This window comes from Cavia porcellus, unplaced genomic scaffold (assembly GCF_034190915.1).
Source record: "Cavia porcellus strain 051 isolate PalLab524CR breed Dunkin Hartley unplaced genomic scaffold, mCavPor4.1 scaffold_6, whole genome shotgun sequence".
Taxonomy (NCBI): domain Eukaryota; kingdom Metazoa; phylum Chordata; class Mammalia; order Rodentia; family Caviidae; genus Cavia; species Cavia porcellus.
In genome coordinates, this window is record NW_026947489.1 from 11,025,248 (window position 1) to 11,042,539 (window position 17,292).

At 46.8% G+C, this 17,292-nt stretch overlaps 1 protein-coding gene across 7 annotated transcripts in view; it reads left to right on the forward strand.

Annotated features, from left to right (window-relative positions):
• The window catches only part of Fam169b (Protein FAM169B), a 93,609-nt gene that overhangs the window by 21,082 nt on the left and 55,235 nt on the right, over nucleotides 1-17,292 (forward strand). For 6 of the 7 annotated variants that reach the window (XM_063249962.1, XM_063249959.1, XM_063249960.1 and 3 more), the window contains exons 2-3: nucleotides 12,408-12,547; nucleotides 15,504-15,603. In XM_063249962.1, the coding sequence (XP_063106032.1) occupies nucleotides 15,531-15,603 (73 nt within the window). In that variant the 5' untranslated portion in view covers nucleotides 12,408-12,547; nucleotides 15,504-15,530. The other variant, XM_063249961.1, reaches the window with a different exon arrangement.

Here is a 17,292-nt window from a genome sequence, read left to right on the forward strand (position 1 = left end):
CTAAAAATCTTTCTTCAGTTTCAGACAATTTTGCTAGCTTTCAACGGAATTTTTAATTTCCTAGATATCTGTTTGAATCTGTTTCATGCATTCATTTCTTTCCCATATTGATCATTCATGGTTTCCATCCTCTTGCTATCATCATCTGTTGTTTAAATCTCTCTCTACTCTTGATTTGCTGAGAAATTCCTTTATAAATGTTGACATTTGTTATTGTAACCTGAGAGATTATTTCAGATCTGATTTTCTCTATAGGATCATGGATTTGTTTCTTTACTTTTGTTGCCATCATTCAGAAATTTCATATGTGTGTCTTTCAACTTATTCTATGTTGATGTTCCTGGTGGACATCTCTTTGTTTTGGGTGTCTGGAGGTCTGAGATTGCATTTTGCTTCTTCATGTTATCATTTTGTATTTCAGAGTATTTTTTTGTGATGATCCTTGTGAGTTTTTGTAATAGATATTTGTATCACTAAGTATGAAGTCCTCTTTAGAAAAAGTCTGCTCTTCAGAAATGTCTTCTGTGTGTAGGAAATTCTTTTTTTTTTATGTAGGAAATTCTTGATTTGTGTGTGTCCCAAAGTTTTACCTTCCCAATTATTTGAGAGTGGAATGTTGATACCTGTTTGGCTCAGTCCCCAGTCCTTGGGTGCAGGGCTATGGTGAGGTGATTATCCCAGAGCTTCCCAATATTGTTTTGGGAAGGAAAACAACTAATTACAACAGGTAAAGTAGTAAGATTACTACTTGTTAAGTAGTAAGATTAGCAATAACAGTAGCCTCAAGCATGATTTCAAAACTGACCGACTGTGGTAACTATTGATCTTGTACTTTAGACCATAGGAACAAAGTTATGTAACAGAGGTGCTTGTACATTAGTGATTTGTATGCGAAGTGTTTCCCTTTGGTAGAATGGTTACGCCCTGTGGTGAGGGACATTAGGGAGAACAGTGTGTAAACAAAGAAAACTAGGAAGGAGGTAGAAGCAATGCCAGAGGACACAGGAAGGTCACAGAATATTTGGGAAACAGAAAGGGATAGAAAAGAAAGGATGAAGGAATATTGGAGGGATTATCTGAGTTTGTTCTCTGGGTTTGGGGATGGGATTAGTTTTCTGTGGCTTGAGGCTCCCCAGCTATTTAGAAAAGAGAGAAAAAAAGAATAAAATGAAGGAAGAAAGAAAGAGAAAAGAAAAAAGAAAAAAAATGAGAAAAAGGGGCCAGTGATGAGCCCTGTTTTCTCCTGCACTGGTTGCCTGTCCTGTAGTGTAGGGGAGGTCAGGCACCTGGCTTCCTTGGTGCCTACTGCTGAGTCCCTCTCATTTAGCATATTGAGTGCCATTCCATTGTCCGCTGGCTTTCATAGTTAGGATGGAGAAGGCAGTTGTCAATCTAATTGCCAGTCTCTTGAAAAGATCTGTCTTTTCTCTTTGATGGCTTTTATGATCAACTTTTATATTTGTTATTTTGCAATTTGACTGCAGTGTGTTTAGGTATAAATTTTTCTTGCTTTGGGAATTGGTTTTAATAGCAGAATCTGAGGGTAGGTGTCTTCCATTGATTCAAGAAGTTTCGTGACTATTGTTTGATCAAATCTTGATTCTTCTTCCTTCTGGAAGTTAAATTCGGCTGCTACCATACCTTGTCACTTTGCTCTTGATCTCTCCCTGCCTTTCAAGTTGACCCCTGTGTGCTTTTGTGTGCTGCCGTCTGCATATTTTTTCAGATGGATTTTCTAGTTCATGAGCTCATATCTAGATGCACTTTCTCCTCTAGAATCTTACTGGGTAATTTTTAAAATCTTTTTTATTTATTTAAAGATTAAAAATAGCATTATCTTCTAACGTATAGTACTTAATATCTGCAGTCTTTTCAACGGATTTTGTGTTTTGTGCTGTCTCTTTCATGGGAACTTGCTTTGTCATGTTAAAGTTTTTGAAATCAAGTCTGAGAAATCTCAAAGTTTGTACCCTCAGCCTAGCACAAACACACCTGTGTGGCTTAGTATTGAGAAAAGTCAAAGTATCATTGTTTGGTTTCATCTAGGTCTCAGTCCAACATATACAAGCCATCCTGTTGTGGCTATTTCATTTTTTCTCAGTTTATAATACCTTAAGAAAATATTTAGTATCTTTAGAATAATGTGCATATTATTTTCCTATTGTTGTGTTCTTCGGTTGAATACTTTGGTAAAGCTAGAACCACAGCAGACTCTTTCCAAGGTTAGTTTATAAATACATCACAATTAGAAATCTGCCCTCTGAACATCATTGACTTACGTGGAAGGGAAGGGTGAAGCAGGAGGTCAGGCTGTCCTCACCTCGCGCCCCCATCAGTAGGCACTGCCCTGCGCATTGTCAGAACGTGACTTGAGTCTGCCAGCTCTCCCACCACCATCACTGCTGTCCCTGGTCCAGGCCTTCTTCTTTGCTTGTCTGAGCTCCTTGTGATGCTCCAGCCTCCTACGTAATGTGTTCTAGATGAAGCACTAATACTCGCTTCTATTATGGTGGCTTCTATAAAAAAATAACCCCCAAAGTAGAATACTACAATATTGCCGACGACATAGATGAATTGGAATTCTTATGTCTTCTTTGATGATCAGAACGTGGAGTTTTGTGCCATGGTGGAAACTGATATGGAAATTTCTTTAAAAGTTAAACATAGAGTTACCATCTGAACCAGTTATTCCACTTCAGAATATATAGCCCAAAGAATTTCAAGTAGGTATTTGAATAAATATTCGCATGTGTATATACACAGAACCATTATTCACAATACCTAAGAGGTAGAGGGAACTATAATGTCCATCAGTAGATGAATGAATAAATAGAATGTAATATAAACTCAGGGGCAAATGTGCATCTTGAGAGAAACTCTTGAGCATTTGTGCAGCTTGAAGATACTTGGCAAGTGAAAAGAGCTAGTTAGAGCAGAAAAATACTCTGCAGTCCCACTCGGGTGTAATACTTGGAGTGGTCAAACCCACAGGCAGGAGGTGGTGGCAGTCAGGCGATGGAGGGTGAGAACATCTGGAACCAGGGGTTGGAGCTTCAGTTTGGGATGGTGAGAAAGTTCTAGAGATGGATGTGGGGATGTCTGTACCATCCTGTGAATGTACTTAAACCCCAAAATAGTACACTTAAAATGGCTAAAAATGAAAATTTTACCTTATGTATATTTTACCACAGTGAAAACAGTATGAAGCAATTGTAGATATTCATTATGGTTCCATAGAAAACAAGTCTCTTCAAGACAGGGACCAGTGCTTTTTAAAAGTTTTATTTATCATGGAAAAAATACACAGCATAAAATTATAATTTCAGCCACTCTGAAAACACAGTTTGGTGGCATCATACATGTTCCCACTGTCACATGTTCCCCTTGCTGCTATCATTTGAAGGACTGTTTCAGCATCCCAGACAGAAACTCTTGTATCTAGTAAATAAAAACTCTTCTGTCTCCCATCCTCCAATTCTTGGGAATTCTCTATTTTACTTTCTGTCTCTATGAATTTATCTGTTTTAGTTACCGCCTATAAACAGAGTCATAAATTATTTTCCTTTTATGACTGGCTTATTTCACATAGTATATTGGTCTCAAGTTCAGCCCATGTTGTGGCAGAGTTATTTTCCTTTTTATGGCTGAATAATATTCCAATGTATGTACGTTTCCCATTTAGTGTGAGCATCAATTTCTTTGTGATGGACATTTAAGTTGCTTCTGTTTCCCTGTTATGACTAATGCTGCCACAAACATGTGCTTACATATTACAGACACCCACTGGTGTCTTCAAAAGGGCCATTCTGAGTACCAGCTGCCATTGGTACAGATATGGCTACCAATCTGTCCGTCAGTAGAGGAATAAGTGGAGGCTGTGATGGAAATATTAAGACCTGGGTTGAGCTCCGTTACTAATCAACTTTGCATTTTTGAGCCTTTGTCCGCCTACGTAAAAGTCAGTGCACCAGGCCTTACTGGGTTTAAGGGGCTGTTAAAGCTTCAAACAAGGATGTGTGAAACTCTTTTGTAAACTAGAAAACTGTACAAATGTAAGGCCATAAGAGTGCCTTTTAATATGAGGACACATCATTATTTATTCTGAAATTTCTCCCCGTGAATACTTCAGACATACTGTTTATGCACAGGGCACAGAATCGTACATTTCTCTATTGATTCTTCCATTTAACACCAAGTTGGTACCAATCTCGACTCAAATATTAGGATATCACCTCTCCTTCACTGATTTTTAGCTTCACACAAATGGGCACACTGCCCTTGTAAAATGCGGTTATCACAAACATTGCCAATGATGTAGACACAAGAGCCTTTTCCCTAAGTGAATCGTTATGTGGTCAGATAATTTAGGTCCATTTTTTCCTTAAGTGCAACAAATCCACGTATGAGCCCAAGCTCTTCAACAGTGAACAACTTCATTTAAAAGTAGGCTCTCATGTGAGGCTGAGTTTTCTGTCACCTGCCCAGTAGCTGTGCCCAAGACAGACACCTTGGACAGTAACCCACTCTCTACCCGCTTTATTGGAAATGTACTAGGTAAACTTGCAGGGCTGTATTTTGGAGAAAGTCTGATGAAGTCCATTAACAAACACAATTTTTTGGGTCAGTTCTGAGAAATGTTATTCTGTGACTAATGATAAATGTATCACGGTGGTGAGAGGTTATTTTTCTGGCTCTCATTGTGTGCTGTGTGGCTCAGGGCTTGTCTGGACAGCTGGTCCACCACAGCATTTCCCGGCCAGTTCCAGGGCCACCGCATATTGTGGTATCACTGGCATTGGCGGTTGGTATTTTTGTAAATTCACTTCAATTAAATTCAGCATTTGATGATTCTGGCTTTCTGTGTTGTCCTGTGCGTGTGCCAAAGCTCTCTTCCCCCCCGGGAAAGGTTAGACAAACACAGCACCACTGTACCAATGACCCCTGGGGATTGAGTGGCTCGGGTTAGGGGCGAAAAAACGCTGAGCTGCAGTAGATATGTCAAATTGAAGAGCTCTGATTGGCATTCATCTGAAAACAGCCATTTGTGATCATTTTTCCTGCTGTCTGCCCCAAATAGGACCCCACACATATCCCCACATGTGATCCCTCTCTGAGTGCAGAAGGAGCCGTATGTTTTAGTCTCACTTAATGTCCTGTTGAATAATTCAGGCAGAAAAACAGTTTTGTCCTGGTGTCATTTACCTAAAAATAAGAGGCATCAATGTGGATATTATGAGATCTTCATATTAAAAGCAGTTAGAATTATATAAACTTTTGTGTGGGTAGCAAAAAAGTCATCTGCATATTTCACCATCTTAGATTTGGGACAAACGATTTATTCTCAGCCAAGGCAACGACAAGCTGCAAGTTGTCCGATAATAGAGCCACAGGTTGCCTGTCAATTATGCGTAAGAAAACCTTTGCTGTCACCACCTGCAGACCCTCCACCGTGCCTCCTCGTTTCCTGACAATTTTGCTCATCTGCTCCAAAAATTTGAACATATTCTACATTCTGTCTTCCAACTTTTTTTTTTTAAAAAAATGCTTTGCTAAGAATATTTTGGCAATCAGATGCTCTCTAAAAGACAACAGAAATATTCAAGCATTTGCAGGCTCACCTCCTGTTCTCTGCTGCCCTGAGGGGGGCGGGATGGGGCTGCCGCAGCTGCCCAGGCTGAGTTCCCTGGGGATGTGCTCTGCCTGTCCTGACCTTGACTCCAGGCTCCTGCCTTTCTGCTGTGTGTCTCCCTGACAGCCACAGGTCCTTCCACTGTGACACTATTTCAAAGCACTCTTCTCCAGGGTATGGTTTGTTGCCTGTTGGTGTTCTGGGACGAGGGGTCCTAGTTAAATAAATTTGGGAAATAAATGCTGAGTTAAGTGGATTCTTCGTGCTGCAAATTGCTTGCTCTTTTTGTGATAGGAGCGTAGAACACCCCACAGTGAGATCAGAGCTGCAGCAGGTCCTTTGCTAAACACGTTGGCATCAGAAAACTCCTTCGGTGGGCATAGCCAGGCATGCCTTTCAGAGCTGGTTTTCCAGTATCCAAAAGATGCATTAGGAAAATCACGGAGCACCTCCCGGGAAGTTGTAAGGATGTGTGCACAAGCCTCAGTTGCTCTGCAAAGAAGTGGGTACCAGGCACCGCCTCACACAATATGTGAAGACAACAGCTGTTTTTGGCAATCCATCCTATTTCGGATGGGGGTGTAGCTCTTGTACAAGGCCTTGGGTTCCATCCCTAACAACCTCCCGCTACCTCCCAAATACTCCAACAAACCAAATCCCAAATCAGGAAAATTAAACATAATTGTTCTTAAAACAAACTCAGTTTTAAGGCAGCCAGTGCTGGGTACCCTGGAGGCTCAGCATGAAATCTGGATTTTTCCCTCTCCATCCCCGCCCTCCCTCCACCCTCCCTTCCCTCTCTCTTTTCTTTGCAACACTGAATGTTCAGCTTTACAGACGCTCAGTTTGGGGGCGGCACTCTACAAGGTTCTGTCAACATGTGCCTCACTAGAAACGGGTTCCGGGGCTGCCAGGCTCTCAGTTCTGAGCAGTGGTGGCGGCAGTGAAGCTCTCCTGTCTTTAAGCACCATCCTGATTCCCTGTGGCTGCGGAGTGCTGGACCGAGGTTGTGCCCTCAACAGCTCCTGAGTCTGAGAAGCAAAGTTTTGAGGCTTAAGTGTTGGAGCCCCCCACAAAAGAAGCACCCTAAACTAGAGCGTGTGCACCAGAGACTCTGGACCAAAAGTAACCTTTACTGCATTTCCATAGTAACAATGGGCACCTCTAGGTGGAGACCTAAGATGCTAATGAGAGCTGTGAGGATGCTTCAGGAGCGCTGTGCAGGCTGTGCGGCGCCATCCTGAGGGCTCCCCAGGAGAGGTGGGAGGAGGGCTGCATCCCGGCTGAGGGAGGCGCAGGAGAGAGGGAGTCGGCCTGTCCTGCAGCCTCTTGTGCTTAGCTGTAAGAATAAAGCTTTTAAGGGTCTCACTAATTCTTACAGTGGAGATCACAAAGACACATAGGGGTCTCTAACACTGGGTAGAAACTAGTCTTGTATGCTTTGAGAGGCTGAGGCAGGAAGATCTCAAGTTTGAGTCCCACTCAGGCAACTTAGTTATCTACTCTATCTATCTATCTATCTATCTATCTATCTATCTATCTATCTCACTGTCTGCCAGGCCCAAATTTAGTCACCCCCCTCTCCCCTGCAAATTTCTTCTTCTTTTTTTTTTTTTTTTTTGTCTTTTTTCTTTTTATCGGTACCGGGGATTGAACCCACGACTGCCTGCTTGCAAGGCAGGCGCTTATGCCGCTGAGCTAAATCCCCAGCCCGATTTCTTCTTTAATAAAAAATTTCATCCAAAATAAGTTCCTTAAAAAAATTGATTTTGTGAAGACAAAAACCAGCTCACCTACATGAAAAACACAGAAAAGCAAAAATATAAAAAGAGCTCCTGTACAAGCTATGTCGTCTAAAAAATAAAAGGTGACTGATTGTATACTTTTGTATCCTTCCCCACCTTATCCTGAGCGAGAGCTATTCTTACCATACCTACAGAACGGTCAGCTGCTTTACTAAGAAATTCGAGCGACTAGAACCAGCCTTTGCAATGACATAATGCCCCGGAATTCCTGCCAGGTAGGGGATTTTGGCACAGGCTGAGTTCTTAAGAGTGGGGCTGGTGCACTTAAAAATATCTCCCTTAGTGTTTCTCCTAATAGTAGTCCCACCTGAGAAAAATCATGGTTTGTTCAGAGGAAGGACTTTTCCTAATCTTCGCGGTAAGGCGCTGTTTAGAGAGAATATTTTGCAAATGACACTGAATTGACAAGTGAGTGCAGGTCAGAGACCCCCTTCGGGGTCTTCAGTGTTGGCCATTGTTGTATCAGAAGAGCTGCACACCCTGGGAAAGGCCTGGGCTCTAGGCCCGGCCCCAGTGGCCAGCAGCAGTGGGCGACCCAGCAGTGGTGCAGGCTGTTGGCAGCGTGGGGCTGGCAGTGGCCGTGGGTCCCGGCTGCTTTTAACATCCTCCTGGGACTTGTGCTTTGGTGCAAAGATAGTGAATGGTTTAAATGCCTTCCCTAGAAGAACTCTGTGGGCTAGGTCTTTATTTTTGTCTTTGGGTGACTGTGCCCCTGTATGCTTACAATGAATTCTTAAGTTCGGGGTTTGTTGAGGAATTGCAGTTTCTTTAGAGCCTGCAGTGAATTATCATTTCAACCGTGCGCCGTTTTAATAAAAACATTTTACATTGGACTGAAAAGATTACATTCTTTTGGCTCTAGGAAAATATTTCCTGCTCAGTTGAAGCCATTAAAGTCTGTTAGCATTTCACATCTGGAAGCCGGTGCGGAGCCTGCCTTCCATCACAGCCGACTCAGCCTGGCCTATCCTGGGCCTAGGGCCTGCTGAAAACACCCCGGACTTGTTTACTTACCGCGGCAGCCTGGGGTGGTGACCATGGGGGCGCTGAGTGGGTACAGAGGGGCTCCCTGCCTCCAACCTGTGTGTGCATTCCTGTGTGCTTCTGGGATGGAGACCGAGCTGCCCTGCCTCCTTCCCGGGTTAGGGAGGTGGTCTGCCTTCCTGCTGGACCTCCGATGCCCCTTCTCTTCTGCCGTGAGCATCTCCTGCCCTCCCACCCCACTTTCCAGAAAGCTAACCACCCCCTGTATTTTCTGTGTGGGAGGGAAGGGAGAGAGGTTCCTGCTGGGGAAGTTTTCCTCAGACAGAAGAGAACAAATCCAACAAAAAATGACCCGGGAGCTGTGGGCTTCAGGTTTCGGGGCTCCCTGGGACTCTGCTGGCTTTTCCAGGCGGCTTTGCTCCCCGACTTTGCTCCCCCAGGGTGGCTGTGTGGGTGTCCACACCCGGTGCTGCATGCTTGGAAAGGAGCCAAGTGTGGGGACCACGTTTCCCTGTGCGTGTTAAGGTCCTCCTGTTTCATTTATACAGTAAGGGCCTCTTCCCTGGGGAGGACAGCTGGCCACCCTCTCTCAGGACAGCCCAGCTGAAATATGTCTGCTCATTCCAGCAGCTTTAGCCCCTGAGACACCTGGTCACCTGCCTCTGTGTCCCTTTGGGACAGCTGGTGTCTCCAGGACACTGATCACAGAGTTCTCTGAGGGAGTCTAACAGCCCTGGTGCATAACCTGCAGGGGAAATATTTCATGGTATGCGAGGGGTAAAACACATTCACTGCGTTTCTCCTGACCACACGCAACCAGAGAGGTGCCAGGCAACTCTTGGCAGCCTGGGGAAATCAGGTGGGAGCCGGGCTTCTGGCCTGGTGGATTAAGGAGGAGTGATCTCTCCCTGATGACCAGTGTCGTCCCTCTCCTGCTCACAGGAGGGACATTCTCACGGGGCCAAGGTCACCGGGCTGGTGCTAACACAGCTCAGTGAACTGCACTGAGGGTCCCCCTTCAAGGGCCAGCAGCAGAGTAAAAATCGAGGTGGGAGCTCTACTTCCTGTTTGAGCTGGTGAGCTGGAGCTATAGCAACTGGTTCAGACTGCCTGAGGGGCCCTGAGGTGGAATTGCCCTCTTTCTGATTTTCCAGTGGGCGCTTCACGCACTCTTCTTGCCTGTGTTTGAAAAGTCACTTGAGCAACTTGATGAAATGAATGGCAGTTCCTTGGGAAGGCCTGAGTGAGCAACCGCCTTAAGTAGGAAGGACTTTGGATGGGAGAGGCAAAGAGAGGGGTCTTCCTGCAGGCTTGGTGAGACCGGAAGCTGTGTGGCGCTCAGAAAGCCCCAGCAGCTCTCCTTGTGTCTGGGTCGGGGCGATGATGATGAAAAGCAAAGCCCAGTGTGAGCGGGGCATTTGTCTCCTGCCAGGCTGAGCTGTGACCTGGACGCAGGACCAGTGATCCTTCGAGTCCCAGTCCTTTCTCTTTGGGGCTCAAAGAAGGCTTCCCAGGATGCTGGCTGCACCTGCAGTGAAGCTGGAGGCCGGAGAAGCCAAAGGAGCCCGGCAGGGTGTTCAGCACCCTCTGGGTGCTGGGTTTGAGGGTGTGGGAGTGAGGTGGTGGAGGAAACGGTGTTGGTCAGCTCTCTGACCTGACCGGAAGGCTTGACACAGATTCTGAAATGAGATCTGGGTTCACGCCTGGTGCAGCCACCTGCTTGTGAGGTCTCAGTTTCCTCCTTGTAAGCTGAGGGGAGCAGGATTCTGTGAAGCAAGGCAGGGGTTCTCAGCAGTTTGGCAGCAACTGGATCTCGAGGAATGTTGGCTTCTGTTCTTCTGTTTGGAATGGGTAGAGTGGGGGGGGGGCTGAGACCCCGAACTAAGTCAGGGACGGATGTCACGATGAGGAGTGATGCAGCTTGGGTTTGGTCTCTGAAGTAGCTGTGAAGTGTCCCTGAGTAAGAAGCCGGATTGCTGCCATGGGTTCAGCTGGAAAATCATAAGGCCCATCGAGGAGTAGGGAGGGTCTGCAAGCTCGGCCCAGGGCCCCGAGGGGTTGCTTGGTGCTGGGGCTTCGAGGCTCAGCCAGGTGTGGACACTGGGCTCCCCTGAGTGTGCTCATGTATGGGGAGGACACAGGCGCACACATGTGCCACACACACAGAGCACACACACGTGTGCCTTCTGCAGAATCTCTTGGCCACATGAAGTCTCCGTCTCCTTTGTAGACAGAGCTTCCCAAGCTAATCGTTGAAGTACTCACCATCATGAAGTGGACTCTGGATTCTCTGTGTCTTTATTGAAACATCTGTAACGTGTGTGTGTGTGTGTGTGTGTGTGTGTGTGTGTGTGTGTGTGAATTACACATTCAATCTTTAAAAAGTTGAATAGAAGAACAATGTTTAAGTTGTCCTTCAATATCCATGAGGATCTCATTCAGTGGTCTTGTCTCCCCATGCCAAAATCAGCAGGTGTCCAAGCCCCTTAAATAAAGTAGATCATTTGCTTACCACCTAGGCACAACCTAGGGCATCTAACCTCCAGGTGATTTACAATGACTGATACGATGTAAATGCTATGCAAGCACTTATTGCCCAGCATTGGTTAGAGACTGGTAAGGACAAAGGTCCGCCTTTGTTCAGTACGATGTGATTTTCTCCCGGTTTCCTGCCCGTGGTTGGTTAAATGCGCGGATGCAGAGCCGCAGATCTGGAGGCTATTTCCACTGTATGATGTACCTCCCACTGTGTGCAGGACATTTCCACGTTGGAAATTGAGGGCTCAGGGCTTCGGCTCACACAGGACCCCGTCCAGACACTGCGGCTCTTGCCAGCCTCCGTTCTCTGTGAACTTTCTCTCTAACTAAGCAGCTGCAGAGAAGTCCATTCTGGGCAGACATTCGTTCTGACACTTTTGCTGCTGATCGCTGTCTCTGTTTCCGGCGAAGTGGCTGCAGGATGCAGACCAGCTAAGAAAAGGGTGCAGATTCTGCAAGGTGCTGAGAGTAGGTGTTCTCATTCAGGTTGATCTTTTGGGGAGAAGAAGAGGAGGAGGAGGAGGGGGAGGGGATGGAACTGGATGTTATCAGTCTGTGTGCTAGGATAGTATTTTCCCCTAAAATCATGACAATTGGAAAGAGACAGCGGACAGCAGTCTAAGAATACTTTGCTTAATTTCTTTGCAAACGAGTGCTCTCGGTAGTTTATCTGTGTTCGGATGTGTGGTTTCCTCATTCATTCAAGCTGCTGCCCACACTGAATCTGTGGCAAGAGGCGCCCAGGGAGGAGCAGAATTGGCAAAGTCTTAGGAACCTGCACTGAGATGTAAGCCAGGCAGATAAGGAGAACCCAGTCTGGATTTCCATGGTTTCCACGAGTCTGATTAGCTGTTTTCAGCTTCCGAGGTACCAGCCCACCGAGCCGGCTGCCGAAAGCATCTGAGAAGTCATTCAGCAGTTTGAACGAGAGAAAAGCAGTTTCCCAAACAGTCTCTGACGGAACGGAGAGAAATGCCATTGGATGGTTTCATGTTTCAGTTTTTGGTTATCCACATTTATCAAGCTTAGAGAGAGGCTGAGTGCAAACCCTGCAGTGCACACCGAAAACCCACCACCCAAATTCAGGCACCCCCACTGCTCTGTGTTTCTGCAGCGCCTCAGCCCCCGTGTTTGGGGATCATTTTCCTCATCAGTCCAGGTCCACACACGCGCATTCCCTGGCCTGGGGGAGTTGGCACAGGCCCACGATGACATCGGGTCTCCTCTCTCCCTGTGTCCCTGCACCTCCGGACCCCTCCCCCTGGAGGAGGCTCCTTTCTGTCTTCAATCTGTTACATTACTCTTTGGTTACAGTTTGGGTTTCTCATCCACAAGAAACCATGGTCAAAGCAAATGTCCTGTGTTTTAAAAACCTTCTAAAGAAAAAAGGTGATTTTTCCTTTAGCGAAAGAGTACAACTAACACCGTTCTGTGCCTTTCTCCCCCCGCAGCAACTGCTTACCCGGTGGACGCTGTGGAAGATGCTCTGGAGGCCCAGCAGGAGGCAGCACGGGCTCTGGCTTACTACACTTCCCTGGGGGACAGGACTGGGCCCTCCGCAGAGACCTTCTGTCTCCCCACGGGGGAGCAGGTAGGTGTGGCGTTCTTGTCAGGTCTAACAGTGGAATGTCACAGACCAGCGCTCCAGATCTAGAACACAGTGCAACATAACTCTTCTGGAGTGAATAAATAATTCTACCTTGAAGAGCAAGTGGGAGCCCGGATTGGGACCCCAGAATCCCGAACTTGAGTCTGGTTGTGCCAAACAATGAGCCCCCCATGAAATCCTATGTCCGCTGCTTGCTTGCTGTGTGACCTTGAACAAGGGTCTTACCCTCTCTGGTCTTGGGATTCTTCTGTCTACCATTGGGACAATAATCCTACCTACCTCCTAGTGGTTCTGTGAGTGTCTAATGGGATGCTGTGTGCAATCCTGCCTAGGTCTCGGCTCCTGCATTTGTGCAGTGAGGGCGTTGTTTCCTCTTTGGTCTTGAAGGCCTGATCGAGTGTGCAGGTGTGGCGATTCGGATTCTGATTTTTGGTGCTGACGTAGCGCATCTTGGGTGGGGACTAGAACGGAACAGACAGAAACACAAAGTGTCCACCTGGGGGGCTGGTGGGACTGCGGGTAACATTTCACAGTCGTGTTGTTTCTAGGACTTTCTCCCTGGCCACAGGAAGTAGCCAGAGCTGTGACTCTGGGGCCGTCCCCGCTCCGTCCCCTTTCAGATTTGGGGTCCATCTGCTCAAAAGGGGACACAGATGTCCTGTGTGAGCCGGGCCAGATCTCACCCCGACCAGAACTGCCTGCTGCCTGGCGGGCAGCGCCGGTTGGGAGGACAGAGACCTGTCAGCACGGTGCGGGGCAGCGGGTCCGGAGGTGACCGCGGCCTCCGTGGTGGCCGAGAGTCGGGGTTCCTGGGGGGCTCAGGTTGAAGTTGGGGAGGGCGGACGCTGTCCTCGCACGCTTTGGCGCCCCCTAGTGGAGCAGCTTCAGAATTGCGCAAGCACTGCGTCAAGACCCGGGCTTGGTCCTAGCGAGCCGAGGGGGATGCAGGCTGCCCGTGAGGGGGGGACAGAGGAAAGCGCTGGAGTCCATCAGAAGGGCGGTGAAATGCAATAGCTCATCCGGAAGTTCTTTAAGATGCAGTTGCAACCATCTGCTTTGCTTTGTTTTCTTTCTTTCTTTTGGTCTTTTTTTGAGGCAAGGTTTCACTACATGGTCTGGCTGGCCTTGAACTCACTTGGTAGCCCAGGCTGGCCTCGACATTACGGCGATACTCCTGCCTCAGCCTCCTGGGTGCTAGGATTATGGGCGTGTGCCATCATTCCCAGCTCAGATGCTTTTATTGCACGCATTTCTATGGGTCCATTTTTTTGACTGTGTATCTAACCTTTTGTCAAGCTAGGTGAGTGCTGTATCAGTAAGCTACATTCCCAGCCTGCAGGTGTATTTAGGGACTACTTTAAAAAAAACACCAGGAGTATGCTCAGTGAGCGAGTAAAATTATTGTCATTAACCAAAACATTAAAGAAAACAGTTACTGAATTAAGTTGTTTTGCTTCACTAGAAATGCTGATTGGCTTCTTCTAAAGAAAATGATTTCATGAAAATGATTACTGGTTTCCTACTATTTTGGGGGTTCCTTATGAGACAGGAGGCATTTCCTGCCATTTAACAAAGTGCCTCTACCGTAGACATTGTAGCTTTTAGCAGGTTTCACTTTTCTTTTTGTATGCAGAGTTTTTCAAAATAGAAAGGGGAAGAGGTTTGAGGGTATATCAGGTTACATCACTCTGGTGCAAAGTCTTTTCCTAATGAGCTCTTTTTTGCAGTCTTGGCATCGTCCTGTTACATTTCAGACACAATAACACTTGCCGATATTTCTGGTCGTAAAACAGTGCTCATGCATTGCGTGAAGCTTTGGAGCCAGGACTAAGGATAGAGAAAAAAAAAATTTTTTTTTCCTTTTTATCGGAATTTACCACCATCTCTGATTGACCATTGCAAATGGTTTAATGCATTTGAGTTTTTACTTTGCTCATACCTTTTCAAGGGAAGCTCACTCTCTGAATGCAATGCTATCTATAATAAGCATCTTCCCTAGTTAGTTGAATGCTCTGTGGACATTGTCTAGTGACCATCCCGCGGATAACCTCTGCAGGACTCTTCATGAAAGTGGCCTCTGGAAGGGGAGGAGGCACCCAGATGTTTATGGATCCCAGGATTTGTTAGGAAATAGTTCACTGAAACTGTAGAGGCTGCTGTAAACTTTTACAAGCAACCTGCCTGCCTAGCTCAAGTGACACATTCTTTCCTAATTTCCTCTCCTCTCCTCCATTTTCAAAACAGACTCTGTAATGCGATGTGCTGACCTTTGGCTTTAGAGGGTGAGATCAGAGGGTTTGATGGCCACAAAGAGGGCTTTGGATGAGGGTGCTTGAAAGATGGGAGAGTTCCAGTGTTAGAGACCTCTGAGCCTCTCTAGTCTAAGTAAACAGGGGGCCAGAGTTGAGCTTTTTCACCTGCGGCTATGAGGCGAGGGGCTGAGCCTAGGGGGTTCAGAGCTGTACATTTTTGAGAATGATTGCAGGGACCAGAGCTAGGGCAACAGGCAGCCTGGTGACGCCCTGGATGGCCAGCAGCTCTTAAGAAGGACAGTTAAATCCCACTTGACAGGTACAGAGCGGAGGCAGGTGTGTGGCCCTCTGCTGTTTTAGACTGAAGCCCAAGGAGGGTTAGGATGGAGAAGCCCGCTGCTCTGGGAAATCTGCAGGACGGAGTGGGCCCTAGGGCATTTGCCAGCAGATGAGGTGTTTAATCAACTTGTGAAGATGGGCAGGTGACCGTGGGACACGATTTACTGGGCGGACAACCTTCGCTGATTTGCTTCTGTGGTTAGCTCAGAGTGGGTAGGGTCTCTGTCTTATTAAACCAACTTCTGTGAGTGTTCTTTTAGTGAATTCTGTGCTAATTAATTGTTCAGTGATTTTCTGTGCCCTTGGCATGATGAAAGACCATAGTGGTTGTTTATTATGTTTTTCAGGTTAAACTTGAAACTTCGTCTGTTTGCATGTGTACTGTTCACCGAGATGAACCTCAACACAAAATACTAGTTTTGGTTAATCCCCGGGACACAAAGACAGGTTGGTGGCCTTTCACAGATAATGTGCATGTATGTCTCTATGTGTTTGCCTGTGGTACTGGAGATCAAATGTCACACATTCTAGGCAGGTACACCATTACCCCAGCCCCTTTCTTTTCTTTTGAGACATGATCTGGCTACATTATCCAGGTTGGTCTTGAACTTGGGATCCTTCTGCCTCAGCCTCCTGGGTAGCGGGGATTACAGGCCTGTGTCACTGTGCATGACACCTCGCCCTTCCTGTTTTAGAAAGAGCAGCCACGGGAGGGCGTGCACTGCAGGGGACCCTGGCTGTGTTATCACCATGGCCCTGTGAGTTGAAGGGACTGTTCTCACCCTCCAGGTGCAGAGGGGAACAGGACACTTCTGAGAGGTCAAGGAGCTTGCCCCAGGCCACACAGCTAGCATCTGGAGGGGAGGCGGTCCTGGGAAGTTGAGTGGGCTTTTTTTTCCTGGCAGTGACGTTTATGCAATCTGTAGTTCATTTATTCTCCCTGTGCTTTACAACGAGTCCACTGGGATGAGCTCTGGCTCCTTGGCTTCCAGAAGAGGCTCTGTCCTCTGCTTCTGGGGCTGTGGAGAGGGTGGGAGGTGAGGAGCCAGGGTCTGGTGTCCACCCTTGAGCCCACGGCACCTGGGAGGCAAAGGGAAGCACCTTGTTGTTGACCCGATCTGGCTCACAATTTAACTTTAATCCTATTTAGTAATTTTTCACTTTTATTATGCTGCCCTGGGTTTTACAGTTTTCTTACGAGAGTATGAAGTGGTTTCCTGGCAAGGCCTAGCGGTGTTTTCATCTGTTAGCCCTCCTTCAGTGATTGGCTCCTGGTGAAAGTTTGGAGTTCCCAGACTTTGTTTTTGTGGCGCTGAGGCTGGAGTCCAGAGGGCCTGATGCTGGCCAGGCCATGGCTCTACCACTGAGCTGCACCCCAGGATGGGCTTACAAGGCTTTAGCTCCTGCTCCCCACCTCCTGTGCAGCCACACTTTTGCCCATCACCTGTGGGTCCATCCGAGTCTCCGGCCAGAAGCTTTTCTGCTGCACCCGTATTGCAAAACTCAAGGTAGTGTCTTTGGGGCAAGCTATACTTCTTGCAAGACTGTCCCTTGTGCCTCTTTTTGTGTTGTGACTCACACAAGTGCTTAGCTAGCTGTCCAGGAGTCTTTGACTTCTAAACAAGGCCTCCTTGTTGCTCCAGGGCCAAAGGAGGCTGAGATTGGGTCCGTGTTCCTATGTCAGTGTGGCAGAGTCTTGCGTGCTGCAAATTCATGGGCGACCGTGGGTTCTGATACTGCCTGGAGCGTGTGATTCTATTTCCAGCTTAGAAAAAGTAGAAGATGTGCCCATAGGAGGCCCTCAACGCGCAGATTGTCAGAAACTTTGGAATATTTTTGCCCGTTATAAGAAAATATCCAAATATCAGCTGCCCTCCCCCACACCCCCTTTCTGGCATTTAATAATGTTCTGGTTACAGGTCTTTAACTATAATTTGCATAATGTAAACATATGACCGACTCTTAGAAATCTGTTTCCTATTTGTCCTGGACCTAATTTTTCGGGTTAATTTTAAGAATGTACGGTAATAAATATTCATAAGTGCTAGGAAATCTCACTGTGGAGCCTTTCTCATTAATAGTGCTTTAAATAAAATTCCCAACTGTTTCCCGTCGCTGTGGGCTCCGTTGTGTTGG